Here is a 23,451-nt window from a genome sequence, read left to right as displayed (position 1 = left end):
ACCTGCACCCAATCCGACCTGCAAATCACAAACTTTATGCATTACAGCAGCACAGAAATCAGCACGACTGTCAGGATCACGGAGCGATCTGCCTCCTGCTCTGCAACAGGCTGATCCTGCTACAGCAGATACTGTCAGAGCACTGCTGTTCCTCCCCCCCCCACACACAACGATAGGGAAGTTTAAATTTAATAAACGCACAAATCATTACAAATTTACTCTTCATTGTCGAACAACAGCAAGACAAGAAATCCTTTTTTTATAGTTTTGTCATAGTTTTTATGGTACATGTAGAATAAGCCTTTAATTTTGTTATAGTTTGCTTGCTACTGTTGTTTTTTCGGTAAAGTCACTGACACCGTGAAAGAGGTGGATGTGCCCATATGAGGATATATATGCATGCCAACTGATCACTGAGCAGCGTTGTTTTGAAGCATTTTCACCACTGCTAGAGGCCCACCTGCTATCGGGTGGGCCCCGCTCATGATACGGGCCCCGATACGGCATGGACCCCAGCACGGTTACACCCTCTGCACTGTCTATAGCTACGCCCCTGACTCGTACAAAGATCTGATCTGCTTTTCTGAATTCCAAAAATGTCCCTAAACATCAACATGCAGCAAAGCTGAATGCCAGAACAGTTTCCTGTCTGTACACACGAGCCATTACTAAAAGCTCTCACATCCTGCACACTGAAAACCACAAAGCACAGGAAGTTGTGGCTTTTAACACTTATTCAATGTTGTGTTAGATACACATGCATACAATGCTATGTAGTACTGCATTTAAACTTGCGTTGGCATCATATATTTTTTTATAATGAATATAAATCAGCACAGGCTTTTGCATAAAACACAGGAAACTTGTTGGCTGCTTCAGAGCGTATTTTGTGTCTGCGTCGTTATTGCTGCCATACGCACCTTTGCAAACATGTGAGAGTTTTCTGTGAGCCAACGGAGATATTGTTTATGTGTTTTAGAAGCTCTGACTATCTTCCATGCTGCACCAGCTTCCTGATTCCAGCCCAGACTCCGTCCAGGCTGCCACCCTCCCTGCCGCTAAATGCAGGAGGAAATCCCTTAAGAGCATTTTCACCAACTATCTGAGGAACAGCAGGAAACCGGGCCGTGTTCCCTCTTTGCCTACATTACCATGAACATCAGGGCAGTCCCACTCCAATTAGCAGATATATCACAGTATTATGTGCTATCATGTGTTTAGGTCAGTAGACCCACAGGAGTAAGTGAGGACACACCAGCACTTCCCCTTATGTACTCTTTGCAGAATGTGGTAACTTGCTAATTCTTTTTAACATCTACTCAACTGAAAACAGTACAAAGACAAAATATTTAATGTTTGACGTCACCAGCTTCATTGATTTTTGTATGGAGGTGTGCTGAATTCTTGGTGGAGGCATGTGAGGAGTCAGATATTCTGTTGGAAAATATGATAAAGCTACGTCCATAGCTTTAGAAACGAGGAGGAGTGTCTGGATGTGAGAGCGCCTCCATCAGATCCACCTCCTCGGTGTGTTCCGGCTGCATATGAAGCCTGCCCTGCAGAAGATCCATTTGATAAGTGATAATGTTGTGCTACATTAAACTCATTGACATTCATTAAATTATGAATATTTTCTCATTGAATTGTTGAAAGTTTATCCATCTCACAGGGCCCTACATAAACCCACGGTACACTTCCTGCACAGCAGACAGACACAGTTAGACACTAGCTGGTGAACACAGAGGAGCATTTAGCAGCTAAAGACGCATATTTTTCTCAAGACTTGGTGGAGACCAAAACAGAGCTGAAAGAACAGTGTATATTAGACTTATTCGCCAGGTGGCAAGAGAAACAACTCCAACTGAATGCTAACGTTGCTCCATGTCTTCTGGTGTGTAAACAGGCAGTTGTTAATGTATAGTTGTCATTATGTTTCTCAATGCTGTGTTTACAGCTTGTGCTGCCCTCAAGTGGCCAAAATGATCTATTAATGCATGTTTAAGTGACAGTATTTCAGAGCTGATAAATAGTATCAGTATGTGAACCATTTCTACTGTACATTTGTGATGATGAAGTGGAAGAAATATTACTTCATACTTTCTTCCAATTAATTATCACATCTTATTGATGGTGTGTAGAATTTTATACAGGCTCCAACATTATTTCACTATGTGTCTGAGTTATAATGAGTTCAGTTCTGTGAAAAGACATTTAATAATAACTGAATCCACTGTGAATAATGAAATTTATTGGTGGGGCTGCAGGAGGACCAGCAGTTTTTGATAAGCCCTGAAAGTTTTACTGCAACAGAGTAGTACAAATTGATTTAAAGGCCTAAAAAATAGGGATAGGGGTACAGGTTCCAGTTCTATCAGATTATGTTATTAGGGCCATGAGAATATATTTATCTCTCTTTTCATCCCGTCGTTTTTCTTTTAACAACACCAACACCTTTAGTTCATCCACTGTTGTTGTTCTTCTATCATTCAGTCTGTTTATCAGGCAGATCTCAGCGTCAACAAACATAAACACACACACACACACACACACGCATGCATGCATGCACATACACAACATACACAGTCAGCAGTGCAAAGACAAAGAGGGTGGGGCTTGTTCCTTAGCCCACTCAGCTCTCAGACCTCGAGCTTCATAAAGGCACCTCGGGTCAGCGCCCGGCCTCGTAGGTTACTGCTGGTCCACTCATCGCTCCCCACCATGATCCCGTACCTGCTCGTCTCCGCTCTTCTTTTCGGTATGCACCCCACATCACACACACACATATTCCATTTGACATGCAGGTTTTAGGTTAATGATGTTTTACTCTCTTAGTATTTCCTGTTTTTTGGGCTTGCTGCATATTTCCATGAGTGACCATTGTTTTCGCTGTGTGTGGGATTGATGAAGAAAAAAGGTGGGGGGCATTTTTAGTGGCAGCAAACAAAAGGCTGGTCTGAGAGTCTCTGATATTGTGCTGGACTTGTTCATGTGATGTTAAATGCTTTTACTGAATCTGTCTTCCACAGGTGCTGTGGAGTCACAAACAGCCAACGTGACGGAGGAAGAGTTGAGGAGAATTGAAGGGAACCAAACCTTCAGCGAGTCCACCACTAACAACAGTAAGACTTCTTCATTTCTTCAGTATGAGCTGCAACTAATGACTATTTTTATTTGTCTGTTAATCATTTGGTCTATAAAATGTCAGATAGTTTAACATATTTCCCTGAGCTCCAAGGCAACATGTTCTGTTCAACCAACAATCCAAAATATTCAGTCTTCATCACTGAAAACTACGAAAAGAAGCAAACTCTCACTTTTCAAGTAAGAACAGAAGCTGGAATCAGTGAATTTTAGGCCTTTTTGCATTCAATAATTACTTAAATTGGCAGCTAATTTTCAGTCATTCAGTCAATTCACTAATCGTAAACCATCAGTTTACTATTAAAAGAAAAACAGAAAATCCTCACATTTCAGAAGCACCAAGAACATTTTGCAGCTTGAACAATGACAAAATAACTGATTCATTTTCTGTCGATCAACTAATTAATCAATCGACAAAGCATTTTAGCTCTGTGCGTGCAAATCACTCTGATTGGTATCGATGTTATTAATAAAGATTTTGACATGGCAGCAGTGTCAATAGGGGGATTCATTCACCAATCATGGAAAATATTGCTCAGATAAAATTAATCAATTTTTGCCTGCAGGTACAATGAAAACCGGAAATGTGACATTCAGTTTGCACGAAGATGACAAGAGTCACATTGAGGATGAACTACAAAACAACCAGACATCTACTGTTATCACAGAGGATGATGGTGAGTTGTTCTACTTATTCGGCATGAGGAAAGGAAACTGCCACTGTAGTCAGCACCTTTAAATTTCCTGTGCTGACTATGAAACTATGTGGGAAGAGATCTGCATTCTAGTTTCACTTTCAGGTAAAAGCCAAGATAAAGAAACGTGCTGCTGGATGTGCTGCTGGAATTGGGGGAAAATTCAAAGAAGCTGTACACTGAATAAAGGAGCCTATCACAAGAAATCTATGAAATATCTAATCCATATCACACTGCAAGACAATCTCAGTAATGTCATTTAATGACATCAACTTGGCTGTTTGATATTTGTGTGTTTGTGTGCTTCAGATGTATTTTTTGTCCTTGCTTTGCAGAGAATTTCCAGGATCAAGATATTCTGTTGCCGGCCGGACACTGTCATCAGGGCCTGCTGGTGCAGCACATTAACATCATTTGTGGTGCAGCTTTTGAAACAGAAATGCTCTCTATCAGCACGGAAAAGTGGTGTGTCCTGAAAGATATCATCAGGTGAGGCACACTGAGTATCTAAACAATAATCATCATCATGTTTATCACATTTTTACACTTACTTTCATTACTAATTAACTACTTTTAATTACTTTATTTACTTACACTATATCTCTACTTTTTATCAATCTGGATTCAACACTCTTTAATTTCCTCGTGTTATTCTTTTAGGAAATTTGTAAATACAATTTTCAAAAAGAGCAACAAAAGTTAAGTTTACACGAAGTTTGCAGTTGTAATACTAGTAGTAGTAGTACTGAAAAATGTAAATTACCTTTGACCAATTTCATGTAATTTCGAAGAAAGCTGAAAATTTCTGGGGTTTTTTGCCTCAGTTTCAATATGTTTCATTACTAGATTCAAATTTGCAGTACGGATGTCTTTCCTGATTTAAGTAAAAAAAAAAAAAAAGGGAAATCTACATTTTAAAATGTAAATAAATAAATTTTGCCTTTGATTTCAAATCTGTTCAAGGTCTTGCAGAGTTGCACATAGTTGCTCATAAAAGGGATGTTGAAATCAGACCAAGCGAAATGCTGTGCTGTCACAGGGACCAATTCATTCATGAATCAAATAATGTGTTAAGTTAATCAAGGAAGTTGTTCAATCAATATGATCAGAGCAGCAGGTCAGCATAATTTGTCAGTTCCTTCTATTAACTTTACAAATAACCGCAGTAAAATGTGCTCAGCTTTTCTGATTTAAGGTTCAGAGGTGAATCTGGGTCATTTGCAGCACAGGGACCAGACTAGGACCAGCTGTTCTTTCAGAAAGGTCAGGGTCCTGAATCTGAGCACTCATTGCAGCTGTGAATTGGTCCAGAAAGGTCATCTAGAATAATGTGGCATTTCACCATATAATATTCAGATAGCACACCTGATGACAGAATGACATTTCTGCTACATTTACATGTTAACATGAGTTTTCCTTAATTAGACAGGGCACCCAGATAGAGACTGCTCATTGATGCTGGGAGTAAATAGGGTCTCGGCAGGTTTTTTTGCAACTGAGGGTGCAACGATCAGTCAATTACTCAGTCAACACAAAATTAATGGGCAACTATATTAATAAGCAATTATTTGTTCGAGCCAAGATTTCCTGGGTTCAGCTTTTCAAATGACAGGATTGTTTGCTTTTGTCAAATATGGTATACTGAAATGAATAAATTCTGACACCACCTACGGCTGTGGGAAATTACAACAGGCATGTATCACAAGTTTCTGACATTTGATAGATGAAGTGATAAGTTGATAAATCGCGACAATAATCAACAGATTCATCAATAATGTAAGTGATTGTTTCTGGTGAAAATAACTAATGCACACATTATGGATACGTGAATCACATATCTCTTATATCTTCTTAGTATACAAGAACACGCACAGTACTAGAAAGCTTATTCTGATGCAGGTACAGATCATTATATAATACTGTAAAGACAGAACACTAAAAAACTAGTAAATTGTAAAGGCTCATGTTCACATCAAAGAGCATTAATGCATGTATCACATACATGATTTACAAAGTTTTAAATACATGCCAAGCATACAAAAAACAGCCTGTGAGGCCTACCTGCAGTGGAAGATGTACTCGACTCACAGAACACTCTGTAATACTTAAGTCATACATTTAAAATTTCACTAAAGTCGCAGAATAATATATATATTGTATTGGATTATTATTGACGCATTCATGTGCTTGCTTTCTGCAATTTCCCAGCTTGGGGTAAATGAAGTATGTATGTATGTATGTATGTATGTATGTATGTATGTATGTATGTATGTATATCTATCTATCTATCTATCTAACATTGCAGAAGGAAAATGTGGGGCTATTTTAATATGTATAACTAGTTTGTTTCTTTATTTGTTTGTTAATTTCCCACTGGACATGAATAAAGTCTGATATCAGAATAATAACAGAATAAAATATTATAATTTATAAGCTCGGTCCAGCAGTGATGCCTGCAGTCATGTAGTTTGCTACTCATTACACGGAACAGCTTAGAAATACCAACAAGCAACCAGCAGCTCATCTGTACAGGCTTATTAACAAATCACACAAACCAGCAGGTGACAAATAAAATAATAAATGCAAAACTAATATGGACAGCAGCAGTAACACAGGAGCTTTAGTGTGCAGCCAAACCAGATACTGTCCATAACAAAACAACAACAACACAGCAAGGCGTTACATGACATCACAGCCAAGGCGGGACATTTAACAATCAGGAAATAAGCTAGCGATAACTTAGCCACCAAACACACAGACACACAAAAGTGGTTTTTGACTCACGCTACTTGACGTCGAAGCTCATTGTCCTTTTCTGCCATAAAGGCGAAGTCACAATATCCAATATCCAACGTTAGTGGACAGAAAACGTCCTCTCTTCGCTCCGTCGGCGCTGAGCTAGCTAGCTATCGTTAGCAACACTGTAAAACTAGCTAGCGTAACTCTCCCACTCATATCATTAAACTTAATGCAGCTAACTTTCTAGTCTTTGTCGAGAGGCCAACGTACAGCTGGCTTCAGTCACTGTTCACTTTAGTGTGTGTTCTTCCAGAAGTCTCTCCGTTCTTAGTTTCACATCCGACTGTTTGATGTCACTTTTAATTAACTTCACCTGGTTTTCTTAGGGTTGACCGACATAACTGTAAGGCTGCAATACCATTTCTGACCACACAGACTGACAATTACCTTCCGCTACAACACAGAGGGGCGCTGTTTCAAATTTAATGGAAAGGTAAAATTAAGGTTGAAACGTTTTCTTCTTCTTCTTCTTCTTCTTCTTCTTCTTCTTATTATTATTATTATTATTATTATTATTATTATTATTATTATCAACGGTAATATTATTAATGTTAGTAGTATTATTATTTGCATCAGAAATAATTTACCTTACCATAACAATATGGCCATATAATAGACAAACTTAAAATAACAAACTGTCTAATAGAACCTAAATCAAAAGCCAGACAAAATAAGTTATGTTTACATAAGATGATATGTGTATGTTTTATGACTTTTCTTAAAGTGTCTGACCTCTTTTTAAGGATTTCCAGGAGGAAGCACTGGGCGTGCCACAGGCAGAGTAGAGGAGTAAGGAAGTTAACTCACACATTGTTAGTCTTTTCATGAGATAAGAAAAACATAGAATAACACCACCAGGCAACAGCACAATGTTAATGGTAATGTCAAAACCTGAGTGTGTGTCCAGATCCATAATGATTGCAAGGGGCACCAGGAAATATCCATCATCAAGACTGGGACTCACAAACAGCTGCACCCTGAGTGTGTGCCTCTCCCACTGCAGCTTAAAAGCTCTGTTCATGTTGAAACAGAAAGGAGTTTGACCACAGCAGTCTCAGTATTAGTTACAGGTAGATGTGCCACACCTTTCAAGCACTTCTTGGTCCAACTGAAGAGTTTCATTTCCAAAGTGACGTATCCAGTTTCATGAAAACACTGTGTCTTTGTTGAAATCTGTTGTTTGCGCTGCAAACATCAGCCATAAATCACAGAACGAGTGCGGGGAAATGGAAGTTCAGACCAAGTGCAAATGTGCAGGTGTAGTGCAAAGACGTCACAGTGCTAACTGCAGTTAAACACATAAATACAACAAAGGATAAAAGAGACATTGTGCTTTGAACCACTGTCCTCAAACAGCGGCCTGAGGGCAATAGTTCACACTCAGGTTTATGTTTCTGAAGCAGGCAGTAAAACAGAAGGTTAAAACAGATTTGCTGTAACTTCTGTAACAAAGAATCACAGTAGAAACATGAAGAGTTGGTTTTCCTCAGGAGACATTTTTCAAAGTAGCATCAATATGAGATTCAAAACCCAATTTCTTACAGAGAACAAAACCCAAATACTAGTCAACTAGTTCAGTATCAGGACCGTATGAACCCAGAGGCGTTGCTATGGACAGTGCAGCCAGTGCAACCACACTGGGGGTCATATCAAAAGCCGGTCCCACCCAATAACAAATGACTCCTAGTAAAGCTGTGGTGAAAATGCAGCATATTCTTCCTGTTTAGGATCTTCCAACCTTACCTTTATAACAATTTGTAATTATGACCGGTTGGTATATTTATCCTCAAATAATCACATCCACCTCTGTCATGGTGTCAGTAGCTTTAGTGAAAAAACATCAATAGCAAGCAAAGCATAACAAAATTATAGGCTTATTCTACAAACACCATAAAACTATGAAGGAGCTCTAAAACAATTGACAAACTGAGAATATTTTCTTATTTTCTCTGGTATTCAGGTCATATACAGATACAGCCTCTATTTGATCACATTGTTTTCGTCTGTCTCTTTCTGTAAAACACACTCACAGACGCTCTGATGCAGCTGTGCACAGACGTCCTGACAGTCGTGCTGATATTTGTGCTGCTGTAATGCATAAAGTTGATGATTTGCAGGTCGGATTGGTTGCAGGTGTAGATTCACATGTAATTTTTTTGGTTGGGCAGGTGGGTTGGCTCTCATGATGGGTCTGGTGAAGGTGGTAAAAAAAAAGTGTGTTTGCTTCTTAAGTGAGGAGCTCAAGGGCCCGTCATAACGAACTTACTGTATGAACCTGCGTGCTACATGGTGACTTCCTGCAGTCAGGGGTTCATTTTGTTTTTGACACATTTAGATCGAGGTAAGACTCATCACAGCACGCCACAAAGTCATCCACCCGCCACCGGCCCGTGGTCCTGTTCCTCCCCTTCAAGAAGCCTCACAATAACCCAATCGTGATCACTTCATCATAAAATATGATATAAACTATCTTGTTTTTGTTAAAGAAGTCCCTTAAAACTCAGCTTTTAATATCTGATTTTTTATATATCCTTTGATTCTCTGAGCAGGTTAATTTATTTTTTGTGCTTTTTAAACTACAAAGCGACGGTTTTTGGCCTGCAGTTAATGACTGTCTTGATATTTGATTGATCTAACAGTTATTTTCTTGAGAAATTAATTAATCTTTTGGTACATTTAAAGTAAAAAAAAAAAAAAACAGTAGTAACCACCACAAATTCCCAGAGTTAAGGCAAAGCTTTCAAATTCCTTGGTTTGTCTTAAAAATTGTTCATTTTGCAACATTATAAAACAGAAAAAACAGCAAATCCTCACATATTATAAGCCAGAACAAACAATACCAGATGCAACCAGAGAGCATTTGTCAACTTTAGTTTGATTTAAACTATGAACTGATTATCAAAGCAGCAGAATAATGGATCAATCGTTTCAACCTTTCTCTGCAGCGTTCATCATTAATACTTTGGTTTCTCTATCGATTACAGACCGTACAACGACATGACCTTATGCTTGGAGAAGCTGTCTAAATTCTTCAGCTGCTATTACCCGAACACCAACATTCAGGACTTCTTCCTCCACATCCACTCTCACTACTTCCACAACTGCTCCAGGAAGGAGCCTCTGCTCGTGGATGCACCTCACGGGCTGGTGATCGCCCTCACGCTCGTCCCTGTGAGCCTCATCCCCGTACTGGTTTATCTGGTGGTTTGGAAAAGTAAAGGGCAAGCCTGAGTTAGACCTCCACCACCTCCACGATAACCCTCAACTCACATCACACGTTATATCTGAGAACGAGCTGCAGAAGCTCCGCTGGTCTGTGAAGGCTCCCGTCAGGCTTTTCTTTTCGGAGCTGCTTTGTGGTGTTGAAACAGCCTTTCATGTCGAAGCATTAAGATTTCCCTTCAGTGGATTTAAAGGATGTGAACACCCTCAAACACTAAAAATCACACCTTTAACAAATCACCTCACAGACACACCTGTAAATGTAAGTGTGTGATAATTATTATTTTAAATATGTGTGTGTGTTGATTTCACAAAATGCAGCATGTGACTCTGAGGCAGGATGTTTATCAGTCTGATACTTTAGGAGAGGAGTTTGTGCTGAAAATGTTTTTTCTGTATTAATTATCTTTAAAAATAACCCTTAAAGGGAAACATTTGGGATTTAATACGTAACCTGACACATCTGAATCCTGTGATACTCCAGATGTTGAGATTCTGCAAATCCAGCCGCCTCTCAAGTAAAATTAAATAATCATTATTATTATTATTATGATTTTAGATGTTCTTGTGTTTTTCCCCTATTTTGGTGAAATCTCTTTATGAGCACTTCCAGGTTTTTTTTAATCTAAACAGAACAATCCTCTTTTTTATCTCTTCATGCATTATGATTTCTGTGTGTTTTATTATTATTTGTGAAAATAAACTAAAATGAAAATGAACTAAACTAGACTGCTCAAACACAAACAAGAGGTAAAGCAACGTGAAACAATGTGAAATTTCTCGGAAAGGATGGCTGCGGTTCCTGCACTGTGAGTGTGTGTGATGAAACATTTTTCAGTCCTCTCACCTTCAAATGGCTGTTCGGGCGTTAAGGCTCGGTGTCAGTGTTAAGGTTAGAGGTCGGAGAGCTCATCATGTCAGAGAGAGTCCTCACAAGTCTGTGAATTCATGCTGATCTGCTGTGATAAAAGCTCTGTGATGTTGTTGGTTCGTGATGGGCTGTAAAGGATGCTGCAGATAAGAAGAATCATTAGCACAGAGTCTCACTGACACCATCTCTGCTCCTCCTCTGTATGCACTGCAATGAGTCGTGAACACACACACACACACACACACACACACACACACACCTCCACCACCCGATGCCACACACTCCATCAGCCCTTCAGTTTCCAGTCAACCAAACATGATCTCGTTGTCCTGAATCTAGCTTGGAAGTTAACGCGCTGATGCACAGCTGATCATCAGTAGATTATAAGTACCAGATAAAGACAAAAAATAAGGAGAACCTACACATAAAAAAATAATATGTCGTTGCCCTCTGACACACTGAGAACAGGCAGTCTGCAGCTCTTATACATTTACCTCGATGTGCTCCACAGACAGCCGCAGGCTGTTAAAACAATGATGTGATCTGCATTTCCTTTCTCACACGTATCGGTGGCAACGTGTTTGTTTGAGCAGATCTCTGCAGCTTCTCAGACAGACCATTGTCTCTCTTATCTTGCAGCCTCTGTCGTCACTGGATATCCTGCTGGCGGCAGCATGTTTGGCCTTTTGCCGCTTCACAAAATCAAATAATCTGATAATGAATAATGATGCTGTGGCTTGGTGTTTTTGAGGCAGCTGAAGAAGTTAAGCATCTTTGATGAAGTTATTTGTATGGTTTTTTTCAGTTGTTTACTTGCAGGACGTCATTTAATAAACATCTAAAGGTTTAGGAACTTGTGTCGGTTTATGTTTTGTCTGCACATATATGTTTTTTAATAAATTAAGTATCATCACAGTTCTCCAGATGATTTATTGTTATATTATTATTAAAAATGTGTCTGGTGAGATTCTTCAGGTATGGCTACACCACATGGACAAAAGAATGCGGACACCCAAACCTCTCTTTCACATTAATCTAATGCCACTCTTCTGATTTCAGGTTTTAAATCATTCAGACACGAGAGTGTTAGTGAGGTCCAACATGGGCACCAAGGACGGACTCATGTTGATGTTCCAGCTCCCCAACGACAAACTGGGAAAACCATTTCTCTATGGAGCTGGTGTCGTGCACGTCATGGTGAAACTCACACACATCTGGAGGCGCAAATTGAGGGAAACACTTTTGAAGAAACCGCTTCACCTCCTCAGGTGTCTAACAGGTCTGATCAACCAAAGGATGATTTTTTTTGTCTTGTTTTTGCTGAATCGTTTTCAGAAATCTAGAACAGTAAAATGATTAATCACCTTGCAAGAAAAAAGGCACAGATTAGAGGAAAGTATGAAAAAAACACCATGATTTTTCCTGCCTTCCTGTCCTGTTAATTGTTGTTTAAGTAAAATATCATTGCACGCTGTTGTATTAAACCATGAAAAACAGACCTAAAAAAACAGCCCCAGGTGCCTCCACAGCCTTTAAACCAGTAACAAAAGGACATATCGCCACCTACTGGTTCACATTAAGTCAAAGTAAATGAATGCTTATGATAGAAATAAATGATGTGTTTTTTAGTTATTGAATAGCTGAGCTCTTAAATTTGTAAAGACTTTTAAAAGAACACCACAAATAAATCATTAATTTCATAAGAAAGTCTGTTTGAAAGCCAAACAATGACACACAGTCAGTGACTATTGTTAAGTGAGAGATAAGGTAGCATCAAACAGAAGAGGCCATTATTAGAGTATCTGAAGCTACTGGAGGTAAAGCAGCAGGGGGTCAGAGGCCTATAAATGAGCTGCAGGTTGACAAAGACTGTTAGTGACTCACGTATGAGACAGTCAGGACAGACGTGTCTTACAGACAGCAGGCTGGGAGGGACATTAACTCAGGTAAGTCATGATGTGTGAGGACGTGTCTTCAAACTGACTTCAGCAGCACGTTTATCACGTAGCAATATGAGACTTACTGCATGCAAACTGACTTCTTTTACACTTAAAGTATTAAAACTGGTTATTTTCAACATAATGTACTGAGAGTATCAAAAGCAGAAGTTTTCATTATGCATGAAGGCTCATTTCAGAGTTTTGTATTCGGTGGTGGAGGAGGTATTAAGATCATCTGCTTTAAGAGCTGCAATAAGACCATAAAAATTCTCCAGTACAAGAAAGATCTATTGACTGGTTTAATAATGTTTCTGAAGTAGAGGTACAGTATCAGCAAAATGTACTAGAAATATCAGGAGTAAAATAACTCGACAGAATAACCCTGATCACTTAATTATTACTACAAATACATTAGAATGCATCAGATTTCATAAATTATGTGTGCAAATATACTGTAAGAACTGTATCATGTTTTTCTGTTGCAGTACATATGAGTAAAAAGTACGTGTGGTGGATAGAAAGTGGAAATACTTGTTCTTGTGTAAATGTACTTTGTTACATTCACTCATTAGATGTATTGCATTATATGCAGTAGGCAATATCACATCACATTAACATGTCAGCTGCATTGTAATGCTGTAGCAGTAGAGTATCTGAAGTAGAACACTTCATATTGAAGCATGGAGAAGCATCAAAGTACAAATACTTCCAAATCCAACTTCAGTTAATGTACTTTCTACCACTGTGTCAGTATGAATCAGAGGGTTTCACCTCAAACTGTGTGTGAATCATCTGTCTGAGTTTAATGCTAACGCACACTGCAGCGCAGACGGTGCTGAAGAGATGCTGAGACACTGTTTGATGAAGCAGAGGAGGAAAACCACACAAACACGTTGTCTGAGGAAGAAGCCTTTAAAGACTTTCTGCCTGTGTTTGATGTCTAGACGCACAACACTCAGTCTGTCTGAACATTTGTGGGCTCATGAGAATAAGTAGAGTATTTTGTTTTGTGTCTGTGACCCAAACGTAACTTTAACACAATGCAGCCTCTCTTTTTTTTTCACACTGCAGGTATCTTGTTCAGCAGCAGTCCAGTTCTTCCCTGACATCCGGAGGCTTTTAAAAGGAGGATTTGAAAGGCAGTCTTCCTCCTGTTGCTCTGATACTGGACAGGTAACATGGTCGGACATCAGTGGCTCCCCTGGATTAATAATCCGACCTCTGGCTCGGCCTCAGTGAGCTCAGCCAAGCAGGAACAGGAAATATGTAAGTACCAGAACCACATCTGAACAGCAACTCTTCACTTATCATAAGTTTTATATAAACCTTTTAGAAATGGTTCATAACAGACTAAAACGTCACTGTAAGCAGATGAAAGAGTTTATTTGTTAACGAATGTGACCCCTGTAAGTGGAGGCTGCTGTATAAACAGAAAATTAATGATAATATAGTAAAATACAGTCGCAGTGGTATAAAATTTGATGAAATATCTGCTTTCAGCTACATTATACTGTGTTCAGAACCACTTATTTAATGTTATTTAACTTTCTATCCTAAATGACTCATCTTAAATAGAACATCCTGATGAATGAAGCTCTCAACATCCTAGATAACATTTGGTCTAAATATATATCTTAAAATGCGCAGTATATAGTAATATTTCAGTTTTGAATGTGCTCAGAATAGAAATGAGTGTCTGTATATTGAAATGGAAGAGAATTTGGCACATTGCTGTGCAAGAAAAATTCAACTTCATTTTAGAAAATACTTAGAAAACAGGTTGATTGCTGAGACTTTACTGCATGTTTTCATTAAAGGAAATACTACTTTAAAAGCTCAAGTACAGCCTCTGACTTGATGAAAACTAGATGTTTGTAATTTATCTGAAAAATGTAAATGCATGTATATGTTAAAACTTTTCAGAAAGAGAATAAGCCTGCACATCCACACCATTAACATTATGAATACTATCAGTACTAATGCTGATAATAATGAATCTGCTGTTTATTTTAGCTTCCGGTTGCCTCAGGACCAGAAGAAACACGAGCTGTCGCCACTCCGGTCCAGTCGTCGCTCTCTCAACACTCTGCTCGCTGCTGCTCGCTGCCTGCGTTGCACTTTCTGTCTTGTGTGAGTTCGAGTTATTGATTGATAGATTGATTGAGAGCTAGCCTGGCTCTGTCCAAAACCAATATATGCACTCAACAGCTATTTTAAAACTGCAATAACTGACTTTTTTACCACTTGGGGGCAGCAGAAACAAGTCATGAGCAAAGGATTGACCCTAACCCTAACCCTAACCCTAACCTTTTAAGTTCAACTTGTTAGCAAACAGTTGCTTATTGACACATCCAGCAGTTACAGAGCAACATTAGTGATAATTTTGAGTTGTGTTTGTGTCACCTGATCCAGTATTCGCTCTCTTTTAGCTCTGTTTTTGGTCTCCTCCAGCTCCTGCAGGAAATATCGGCCTTTTTAGCTGCTAAATGCTCGTCTCTGACTGTGTTTGTCTGCTGTTTGCTGCTCAGCGGGTGGTGATCACTGGTTTTTCACAGCTTTTTCTCTGAAACCAGCTGCCTGCTGCAGTCAAAACAACAACATGAGAGCAGTGAGACGGATCGACAGTGAGCTCAAACTGTCAATAAGGCTCCATAAAGCTGAGGGGAGGGGCTGTAGGTTCACTATGAGTCATGTTGTTTTCACATTGTTATTATAAAACATAGTTTATTCTCACTTTATTGAAGCATTCTATCTCATTTGTTTAAGGAGACTGTTCATATGAACTATTTCTTATTGACTCATTGGACTCTCAGCTGGTTATCTGAAGCCTCAAGGCCAAGACAAGACTAGAGAGACATGAAGGTGGTCAATCTTCTCATCTAAGTCTCACCAAGAAAGAACCTGCATGTGTTATCTTTGGAAAACTCTGGGCTAGCTGTTTCCCCTGATTCTAGTCTTTATGCTAAGATAGGCGACCCACATCCTGACTGCAGCACCGGATATAAACAGTTATCTGTGCTTGATTTACAGTCAGAAACGTGCTGCATTGTCCTTTCTTTCAGCAGAAGTAATGATTCTTTGTCTTTAACCTCAGATAACAACGAGTCAGACCGCAGGCCCACCTGGAAAAACCTCCTCTTTAACTACCAGAACATCAGTGAGAGCTGCCTCGCTCTGACCAAAGCAAACAGCGACCTGAGAGGAGAAAATGAAAGGCTGAGGCAGCGGAGCACCTGGCTGGATGCACAGAACAAACTCCTCAACAGGACTTCAGCCCAACTAATGTCTGTGAATCTCGCGTTGAGTTTAGAAAGCACGGAGCTAACGGAGCAAATTGTGAATCTGACTTCTACGAACTTAGAGCTCGCACAAGAACACCAGAGTCTGGTCCAGCACCGATCAGAGCAGGAGGAGGAGAAGCTGAACATGTCTCAAACTATCAAACATCTGGTCAACACCGGCACCCGGCAGGAGGAGGAGGCACGACGGCTCTCTGAGCTGAACGGCCTCCTGAGGGACGAGCTGTTTCAACTGAGGGAGAAGAATGAAGAACTTCTGGAAAACAACCACAAGTTTGATGGAGAAATTAAAAATCTGAGCGAGCAGGTCCGAGCTTTGTTGATCGATGACTGCGACGAGGCGAAGAAACACAACATGCAGCTGCAGGAGAGAGTCACAAAGCTTCAGGAACGAAGCCAGAACCTGAGCAGCACGTTGACGAAAGAGAGGCAGGAAGCGGCAGAGCGAGAGGAAAGCAGGAGAAACGAGATGGACCGAGTGGTGGCCGACATGCGTTCAGTGAAGGAGGCCTTCCACTCCTTAGACCTGTACTGCCCTGTGCTTCATCACCAGACCAAAGGTACATGTGTAGGGTTTGTCACAACCACACATTAGCTTTGAGTCAATTAATTCACAGTATAGAGGTACATTTAAAAGTGGTGAAGTTCAAATCACATAAAAACAGGCTAAACAATGTCCTATGGAGCAGAGAAAGAACATCTATCAGGCGGCAATACACTTGTTAGGTGCATCACGTTGCTTACGTTCGCTGTTGGTTTTGGTGTTTTCATGGAATTTGTGGATATATATAATGTCCCCAGTCGGAACCTTTAAAAATGCAAATCATTCTTTAAAAGAAAAGCTGCACAGAGATACAAAATAAATATGTTTGAACTGTAATGATTAAATCCTGAATTGTAAAAGTCGTGGGTGCACGTCTCAGACCAACAGGTGCAATACACGAACACAGTCTCACCAGATTTAAGGTGAACTCTCAGGACCTGAATAAGGTGTCTTGGGAAAATCTATTATAATATGTAATCAATGTTTTTCCACAGAACGGGTTTGCAAAAAGTGTCAGAACAGCTGGAGACTGTTTGAGAACAAGTGCTACTACTTCTCCACCCGCATGCTCACCTGGAGCTCCAGCAGAGCCTGGTGCCAGACACAAGGGGGCGACCTGCTCATTGTTGACAGCGAGGCAGAGCAGGTAGAGGACAGAACGAAGACAACGCTCCAGAGGGCAGGTTTTCAAAGCTCAGCTCCAGTCGTATGTAATCTGAACCGTCCGTCTATTTCCAGAGCTTCGTTTTTGAGAGCAGTCGGGCCGTGGAGCAGAGCGGCAGTCGGCTGTGGATCGGTATGACCGACGCTGAGGTGGAGGGCGAGTGGCTGTGGGTGGATGGCAGCTCCGTCGCTTCACGTGCACAGTAAGTCAAAGCACAGAGACACTGGCACAAATGCCTCTCATGCTGATCTGATTTGACTCACTGTTTCCAGCATTGATTAATCAATTACGTCTCAACTATCAAATTAATTGCCAAATCAGTTTGAACAAGATGTGAATATTTTATTCACTCCTCTGTGACAGTAAACTGAGGGTCTTTGGGTTGTGGACGAAACGTGACATTTGAGGTCGTCCTGTTGGGTTTGGGGAAACACAGATGGACATTTTATAGTCTAATCAATTACTTAGGAAAAAAATCAGACAAATTGACAATGAAAATAAAAGTTGAATAAATTATTTAAGTTATTAAACAAATGTCATTAAACTGTTAATCAAATGCTTCATTATTCAGTTATTTTCAATGTACTTAACTTGTGTTGAATTTACTGCCCGAAATATTTAAATAAAGAAAACAAATTAGTTGTCATTAGACATTCAAGAACACATTCCCCATTCACAAGTCCACAGCAGGTTTTACATATTTATATGTAAACCTGCACTTTCATGTGTTGCTTGCATGGGTTTTGCTTCAGCACTACACTGAGGAAGTTACCTCGTAGAATGCGGGCTCGTCCGGGATTTGAACCCGGGACCTCTCGCACCCAAAGCGAGAATCATACCCCTAGACCAACGAGCCACCATGCATTCATGCATGCACACAGGCACAGACACACACAGAGTTAACAGTGTATTAAAACACCTGATAAAAGATCCTGAGTTTCACCTCAAATAAAGTGCATGTGGCAGAGCAAAGTGACACCATGAACACCAGAAGGGGCTTTTCAGAGGTCAAATAGTAGAATGGAATCTCATCCTTTAAGTCTTTAATAATATTAAATGATGGAACGTTCCAGATCAGCTACTAATGGGCATTATGGTGACATACTTTTAGCACAAGAGTACTTTGGCTTTACTGTGTATTCAGGCAAAATACAGTATAATGAATCTGCCACATGCAGTCGTGTGTACTGTTCAGATCCTTCACTTATTGGCTTGTTTGACTGACACTATGAACTAAGACTGGGGATTATTGAACTGTGCCTGTGAATATTCTCATTCATCCAGGTCATTGTAAGCTTTAGGGCATTCAATCGTTCGCAACTGGACCTCGTCAGTTTGTCTTAGAAGACGTTTCGCCTCTCATCCGAGCAGGCTTCATCAGTTCGTACGCAACCAGACTAGATAGGACAGCTCTAGTCCAATGCAATGATGTTAGGTTCAAGTATTTATCCCCTGAGTGAGACCAACCCACAAAAACAAGAATGGTATCACTCTATTGTGAGGCAAACGATCCCCCCATTAAGGCGGGGTGGGGTGCAACCCTTTGGTGTCAACGACAGTCGTTAGCCTCGTTAGTGTCCCATTGTTGTCATTGGGAGGCTCCTTGAGCCATGTGTGAATGGCTTTGTTGTTTGTTTTCAGAGGCTAAATCTTTGAATCTCTTAGGGAGAGATGAAAGGACAGCATTGTATGTGGGAGATAGGTGGTGTCTAAGACCTCCCCCTCTGTTCAGAGATGGTTTTTCAACCTTGACATAGATAGCTTCTCTTACCCCTCTTTCAAACCATCTGTCTTCTCTGTCCAGAATATGCACATTTTTATCCTCAAAGGAGTGTGCTTTCTCCTCGAGATGCAGGTAAACAGCTGAGTCCAGCCCTGAAGAGTTAGCCCTTCTGTGTTGTGCCATGTGTCTGCTCAGTGGCTGTTTGGTTTCCCCAATATACAAGTCTGAACTGCTCCTCCAGGTACTGGCTGAGCAGAGCAGGAACGGGGACTGAGCCTGATGACTGGAAGCTGGACGACCCCCTCGGAGAAGACTGTGGACACATAGACACCAGTGAGAACGCTCTCAAGTCCTGGATGGATGGCTCCTGTACAATACCTTACAGGTGGATTTGTGAAAAGAATGTTTAGATCATCCAAGAACATTTTGTCTCATTTTATATCATAAATGTAGCGGTAACACACTAATTTGAAGTCTGAACTTTCTGTATGTCGGGAATCACATATGTATACACCTGCTGCTACAGTATGTATTACAATATTAGGCATAATATGGTGATGGATGGACATGTTTTCTTTCAAAATAAAACAGCATTTAGCCTTGGGAATCCACCTTTTCATTGCTCTATTGCAGAGAATAAAGACAGAATCCGGCAGGATGTTTGTCTTTTCTTACGTTTTTATTAATTTCGGTATAGATTTGATCAGAACAGATTTAACAATCTGCATTTTCTTTTTTCAAGCCATGATTCACAGTGTAAAGTTGTAGCATTCATTTATGAAATGTTGTCCTTATAAAAACCTAAAACAAGGCAGATAAGAGTGGTTTTCTACAGCATGTTGAATTCAACTTTAACTGAAATTTAGTAGATCTGATGTGTGTGTTTTGGGGGGGCTGCATGAAAATTTCTTGGACATCCATCCAACAATCATTGAGTAATTTCAGCCTGAACCAAAGTGGTGGACTGAACTGTTGAACAACACTGACTGAACTGTTTGCGTGGCCATGAATGGACACTACTGTCAGCTCCCTCCTTAAAGATGACTTCTTCATTCTAAAGAGCACGAATCAGATGTGAGGAGTCAGGAACTACTCCTGCTTTGGCTTTCTTCTCCTGCAGAGTCTACAGCAAAGGAATCGTATTGATCCCACCACAATGGCCATCAGCATCAACAGGACTGCTATCAAAAAGCATATAACATCTATAGAATAGTAGGCATACCAGGGCATCTTATAAGACTCAGTGCGTAAATGTGAAGCTCCTTTGTGCCTCATAACAAACTCAATCCAGTAAAGGGCCGTTTCCAGAGGATGCATTGGTTTATCCCGATGGAGAGCAGAGAGACGCTGCATATTGTTTCTGTAGGACGGATCCTGAAGAACTTCTTGTATTGCTTCAAGAAAGTTCTGGCGGGTGATTCTGGTTGCATCCAGCGCCTTAGCAGCTCCTCGCACCTCCAATCTCAAAATGTTCTCAAACTGGTCAAACAGAAGGGGTATGCCTATTATCGGCACACTGTGGTAGATGGCCTCATAGATCCCGTTTGTACCCCCATGAGCCACAAAGGCTTTAATCTTTGGGTGACCGAGGAGGTCATTCTGGGGCATCCACTTTAGCAGCAGCGTGTTGTTGCCCAGATTGTTGGGGCGCTCACCGGCATGCCTCCATATGACCTTTTGAGGTATTTGGGCAAAGGCAGCAGCAATTTCAGAAGTGATTTCTGTAGGTAGGCCTTTGACCAGTGAACCAAGAGACATCAGGATGAATCCATGCTCTCCCGAACTTTGGACAAACTCCTCCAGCTCTGATGATAAAGGCTCAGAGGGCTTACTCTGAAAACCTCCAATGTAGACGACATTTGGCATGGTGGGTCTGGGGAACTCAAAGACGAAGTCGACTCTCATGAGCCAGATGTCAGCTCCTTGTAGAAGGTGATAGAATTTCACATCTGGACCAAAGTACCTGTCTACCAGTCTATCATAGTGAGGGCATACTACAAACTTGTCAATGCATGTGTTGAGGACATAGTATAAGGTGTTCTTGACCCTTTGCTGAAAGGTCATCTTATCTGACATGGCATTTCCTGAAGTTGGAACATAGGATGTTGGAGATGGAGCTATCACAAAATGCCCTTCTCCACTGGTGATCCATCTCACGTTAAATACTGTTGGCAGCTTAAGTTCATGAGCCACCACAACTCCCACAGGCAATCCTGGATCCACAAGAACCATGTCAAACTGAGTGTCACGAATACTCCGCATTAGAGTCTTGTTCTCAAATATTTCTACCCCCAACAGGCTGGCCTGGTGGTGAATGTTTGACAGCGAAGTGAGCATTTCCCAGTAGAAGTTCACAAAGCCCATGAGAGACCCCCCATCTTTCTTAATCGCCAGCATCTTGACAAGGAAGGTCACAAAGAAGTCCTGCTCCTCGATGCTGATGGCCCCTGGTAAGGTGATGGTCATGGAGCGGTAATGTGGTGCGTTTTCTTTGATGTACCAGCTGGTGGCTGTGCGAACCACGGTGACCTCATGGCCCCGGGCATGGAGGCTCTTGATCATCAGGTCCATGTTGAGCCAGTGGCTGCCATCCACAGGGAACACCAGAATCTTCCCGCCATGGACGCTGGGACAGGTCAGGAGGGACACACTCACCACCAGAAGCAGAAGGGAAACTACTGGGACGGTCCCCATTGATTATCTCTGGGGACAAAAACAAACATACAAGTTTAAGTCTTAGTCACCACCGGGGCACTGAGGTTGTGTTTACTGTATTTGTTGAAGAATTTGTGGGTTTTATATCCTGTTCACACTGTTCTTTGATGGCATATTTGACATGGTTTAAGCATGACCAAAACAAGAACAGATGTTTTCACTGAATGAAAACTAAACAATGTGAACTTCATATTTAGTGCAGTGGCATGACCTGTTGCATTAATGCGTATCATCTTGCATTCAGTAACTGTAATCTAGATTTAGAAATCGAAATTAATTTAGATGGAAAATCAGTAGTTGCATGCTTTTATGATATAGTTAACCCCTTAACGCCGATTGTCGCGAATTCGCATCATACCGTTTTAATCCACATCGCAGCTGAATCGCGCATGCATTCCTCTAACGCCGGTTCGTGCATATTCAACACACACCTAGGAACCTTTGCAAGCACTGGTTTCTCGTCGGACCGGTCAAAGTGAAAACTACATCCGTTATGTTGTTGTTACAATGTAATGGTTGAAAGCCAATTTTGTGGCTGTTTTGATGAAATAAATGAATTTTGAAGACACAAAAAAGATGTTTTTACTGCATTTAAGCATTGAAAAAAGTGGACATATACTGTTTGTTTGAACCCTGTTCTAGTTGGTGAACTACCTAAATTTATATCTATTGTATGTGCTACAGAAAAATTAACAAACTCCTCTTAATTTAGGATCAATTTGAAAGCAAAAACACAAATAATTATTTTTTTAATATAATTCTAAATTAATTCAGGCATCAAGGGGTTAAAAATGAGCTCCAGCTCATCTAACTACAGAAATAAAATGTTGCCTAGAAATTAATGTATGAGTCACATAATAATCTAATAATATCAGATAATAATATAAAAAGGGAGCATCTCAACATTATAATAGTGTAACAGCCACAGGGGACATTTTTCTGCATACTTTTACTTTTGATACTTTGGGTACATTTTCCTGATAATACTTACATATTTCTACTTAAGTGATATTTTCAAGGCTGGACTTGTGATGGAGTATATTTACAGTGTGGTAGTAGTTTTTTTATTTAAGTAAATCGTCTTTATACTTCCTCCACTGTTGTAATGACCGACTGTAAAACATGTATTTTTGTAGTTTCCAGCATTTCTGTGAATTATGTTATCTGCAGATTCTAAAGGTGTGGCAGAGACTTCCAGATGAAACCAGAGGAACTACATGGACACAAGGAGTCCCTTTACTAAAAACTGAGTCGTTAAAATGTTGCACAGATCAAACAGGTCAAAGTCCAATGCATTAACTAACTAATGCCTGGTCTTACTATGGTCTCTAATCCTCTCATCTGCATTCAGCAGGGACTTGCTAACAGGCTAAAAACTCATAACAAAGTTTCCAACATAAGAAACATGCCCTCAAGTGTCCATTTTCTTCTCTGCACGTCTATTGTTTACAATGTTAGAGGAGGAATCTAACAGCACACACTCTGCACAAGTTACTGTCAGCAAAACAGAGTCTGCTCTGCTCTGTAATGCTGTGAAGTCATAAATCTGACTTAGTTCCCGTGTTGTAGAAAAACAGGAAGTGTTCAAACCTACCTTAAATCTCTGAAACTGTGGAGAAAAGTACTGTGGGCCGCCTCTGGACGAGTGAAGCCCAGCGCCTGCATGGACAGGAATCCAAACCCCAAACCAGATCGCTGTGTTGCATAAGGCTGCAGAAAGGGGAAGCGGTGGAGGAGCGGGGGTTAACAAATGGACTTCGGATTTCTGTGTGTGCTTTGAAAGGGGAGGAGAGGAAAACCGTTTTCCCACAGAGTCCGCCCTCTATGTGTGCTGCACA

At 40.5% G+C, this 23,451-nt stretch overlaps 3 protein-coding genes and 1 non-coding gene across 4 annotated transcripts; 2 read left to right on the top strand and 2 right to left on the bottom strand.

Moving 5' to 3' along the window:
• Positions 1–2,643: 2,643 nt before the first annotated feature.
• Positions 2,644–11,575, top strand: LOC121624416 (receptor activity-modifying protein 3-like). Its single transcript, XM_041962028.1, has 5 exons — positions 2,644–2,755; positions 3,027–3,119; positions 3,708–3,818; positions 4,172–4,325; positions 9,620–11,575. The coding sequence occupies exons 1-5, from the start codon at positions 2,719–2,721 to the stop codon at positions 9,864–9,866; spliced, it is 642 nt and encodes a 213-aa protein (XP_041817962.1). The 5' UTR covers positions 2,644–2,718; the 3' UTR covers positions 9,867–11,575.
• A 61-nt stretch (positions 11,576–11,636) lies between these two features.
• On the top strand, positions 11,637–19,813 carry LOC121624414 (CD209 antigen-like protein B). Its single transcript, XM_041962027.1, has 7 exons — positions 11,637–12,007; positions 13,740–13,934; positions 14,682–14,798; positions 15,763–16,527; positions 17,006–17,157; positions 17,250–17,377; positions 19,140–19,813. Exons 2-7 carry the CDS (start codon positions 13,847–13,849, stop codon positions 19,306–19,308), a joined length of 1,419 nt encoding a protein of 472 aa, XP_041817961.1. The 5' UTR covers positions 11,637–12,007; positions 13,740–13,846; the 3' UTR covers positions 19,309–19,813.
• Positions 17,960–18,031, bottom strand: trnap-ugg. The gene has a single exon. It is a non-coding gene; the product is annotated as a tRNA-Pro (tRNA).
• On the bottom strand, positions 19,568–23,360 carry LOC121624413 (UDP-glucuronosyltransferase 1A5-like). Its single transcript, XM_041962026.1, has 2 exons — positions 23,208–23,360; positions 19,568–21,601 (listed from the first exon to the last, which is right to left on the bottom strand). The coding sequence occupies exon 2, from the start codon at positions 21,590–21,592 to the stop codon at positions 19,988–19,990; it is 1,605 nt and encodes a 534-aa protein (XP_041817960.1). The 5' UTR covers positions 21,593–21,601; positions 23,208–23,360; the 3' UTR covers positions 19,568–19,987.
• Between the last annotated feature and the right edge of the window lie 91 nt (positions 23,361–23,451).

The sequence above is a fragment of the Chelmon rostratus genome, chromosome 21 (assembly GCF_017976325.1).
Source record: "Chelmon rostratus isolate fCheRos1 chromosome 21, fCheRos1.pri, whole genome shotgun sequence".
NCBI lineage: Eukaryota > Metazoa > Chordata > Actinopteri > Chaetodontiformes > Chaetodontidae > Chelmon > Chelmon rostratus.
The sequence above is the reverse complement of the archived record's forward strand: the minus strand, read 5'-3'. Positions and strand labels throughout refer to the sequence as shown.

What these genes read in the sequence shown, in the direction of transcription:
- LOC121624416 (XM_041962028.1), top strand. Translation starts at nt 2,719, where the DNA reads ATGATCCCGTACCTGCTCGTCTCCGCTCTTCTTTTCG. An exon ending in CGTCTCCGCTCTTCTTTTCG is followed by an intron (nt 2,756 to 3,026) that starts GTATGCACCCCA and finishes TGTCTTCCACAG; the next exon opens with GTGCTGTGGAGTCACAAACA. An exon ending in TGTTATCACAGAGGATGATG is followed by an intron (nt 3,819 to 4,171) that starts GTGAGTTGTTCT and finishes CTTGCTTTGCAG; the next exon opens with AGAATTTCCAGGATCAAGAT.
- LOC121624413 (XM_041962026.1), bottom strand. Translation starts at nt 21,592, where the DNA reads ATGGGGACCGTCCCAGTAGTTTCCCTTCTGCTTCTGGTGGTGAGTGTG.
- LOC121624414 (XM_041962027.1), top strand. Translation starts at nt 13,847, where the DNA reads ATGGTCGGACATCAGTGGCTCCCCTGGATTAATAATCCGACCTCTGGC. An exon ending in CAAGCAGGAACAGGAAATAT is followed by an intron (nt 13,935 to 14,681) that starts GTAAGTACCAGA and finishes TGTTTATTTTAG; the next exon opens with CTTCCGGTTGCCTCAGGACC. An exon ending in GCTTCATCACCAGACCAAAG is followed by an intron (nt 16,528 to 17,005) that starts GTACATGTGTAG and finishes GTTTTTCCACAG; the next exon opens with AACGGGTTTGCAAAAAGTGT.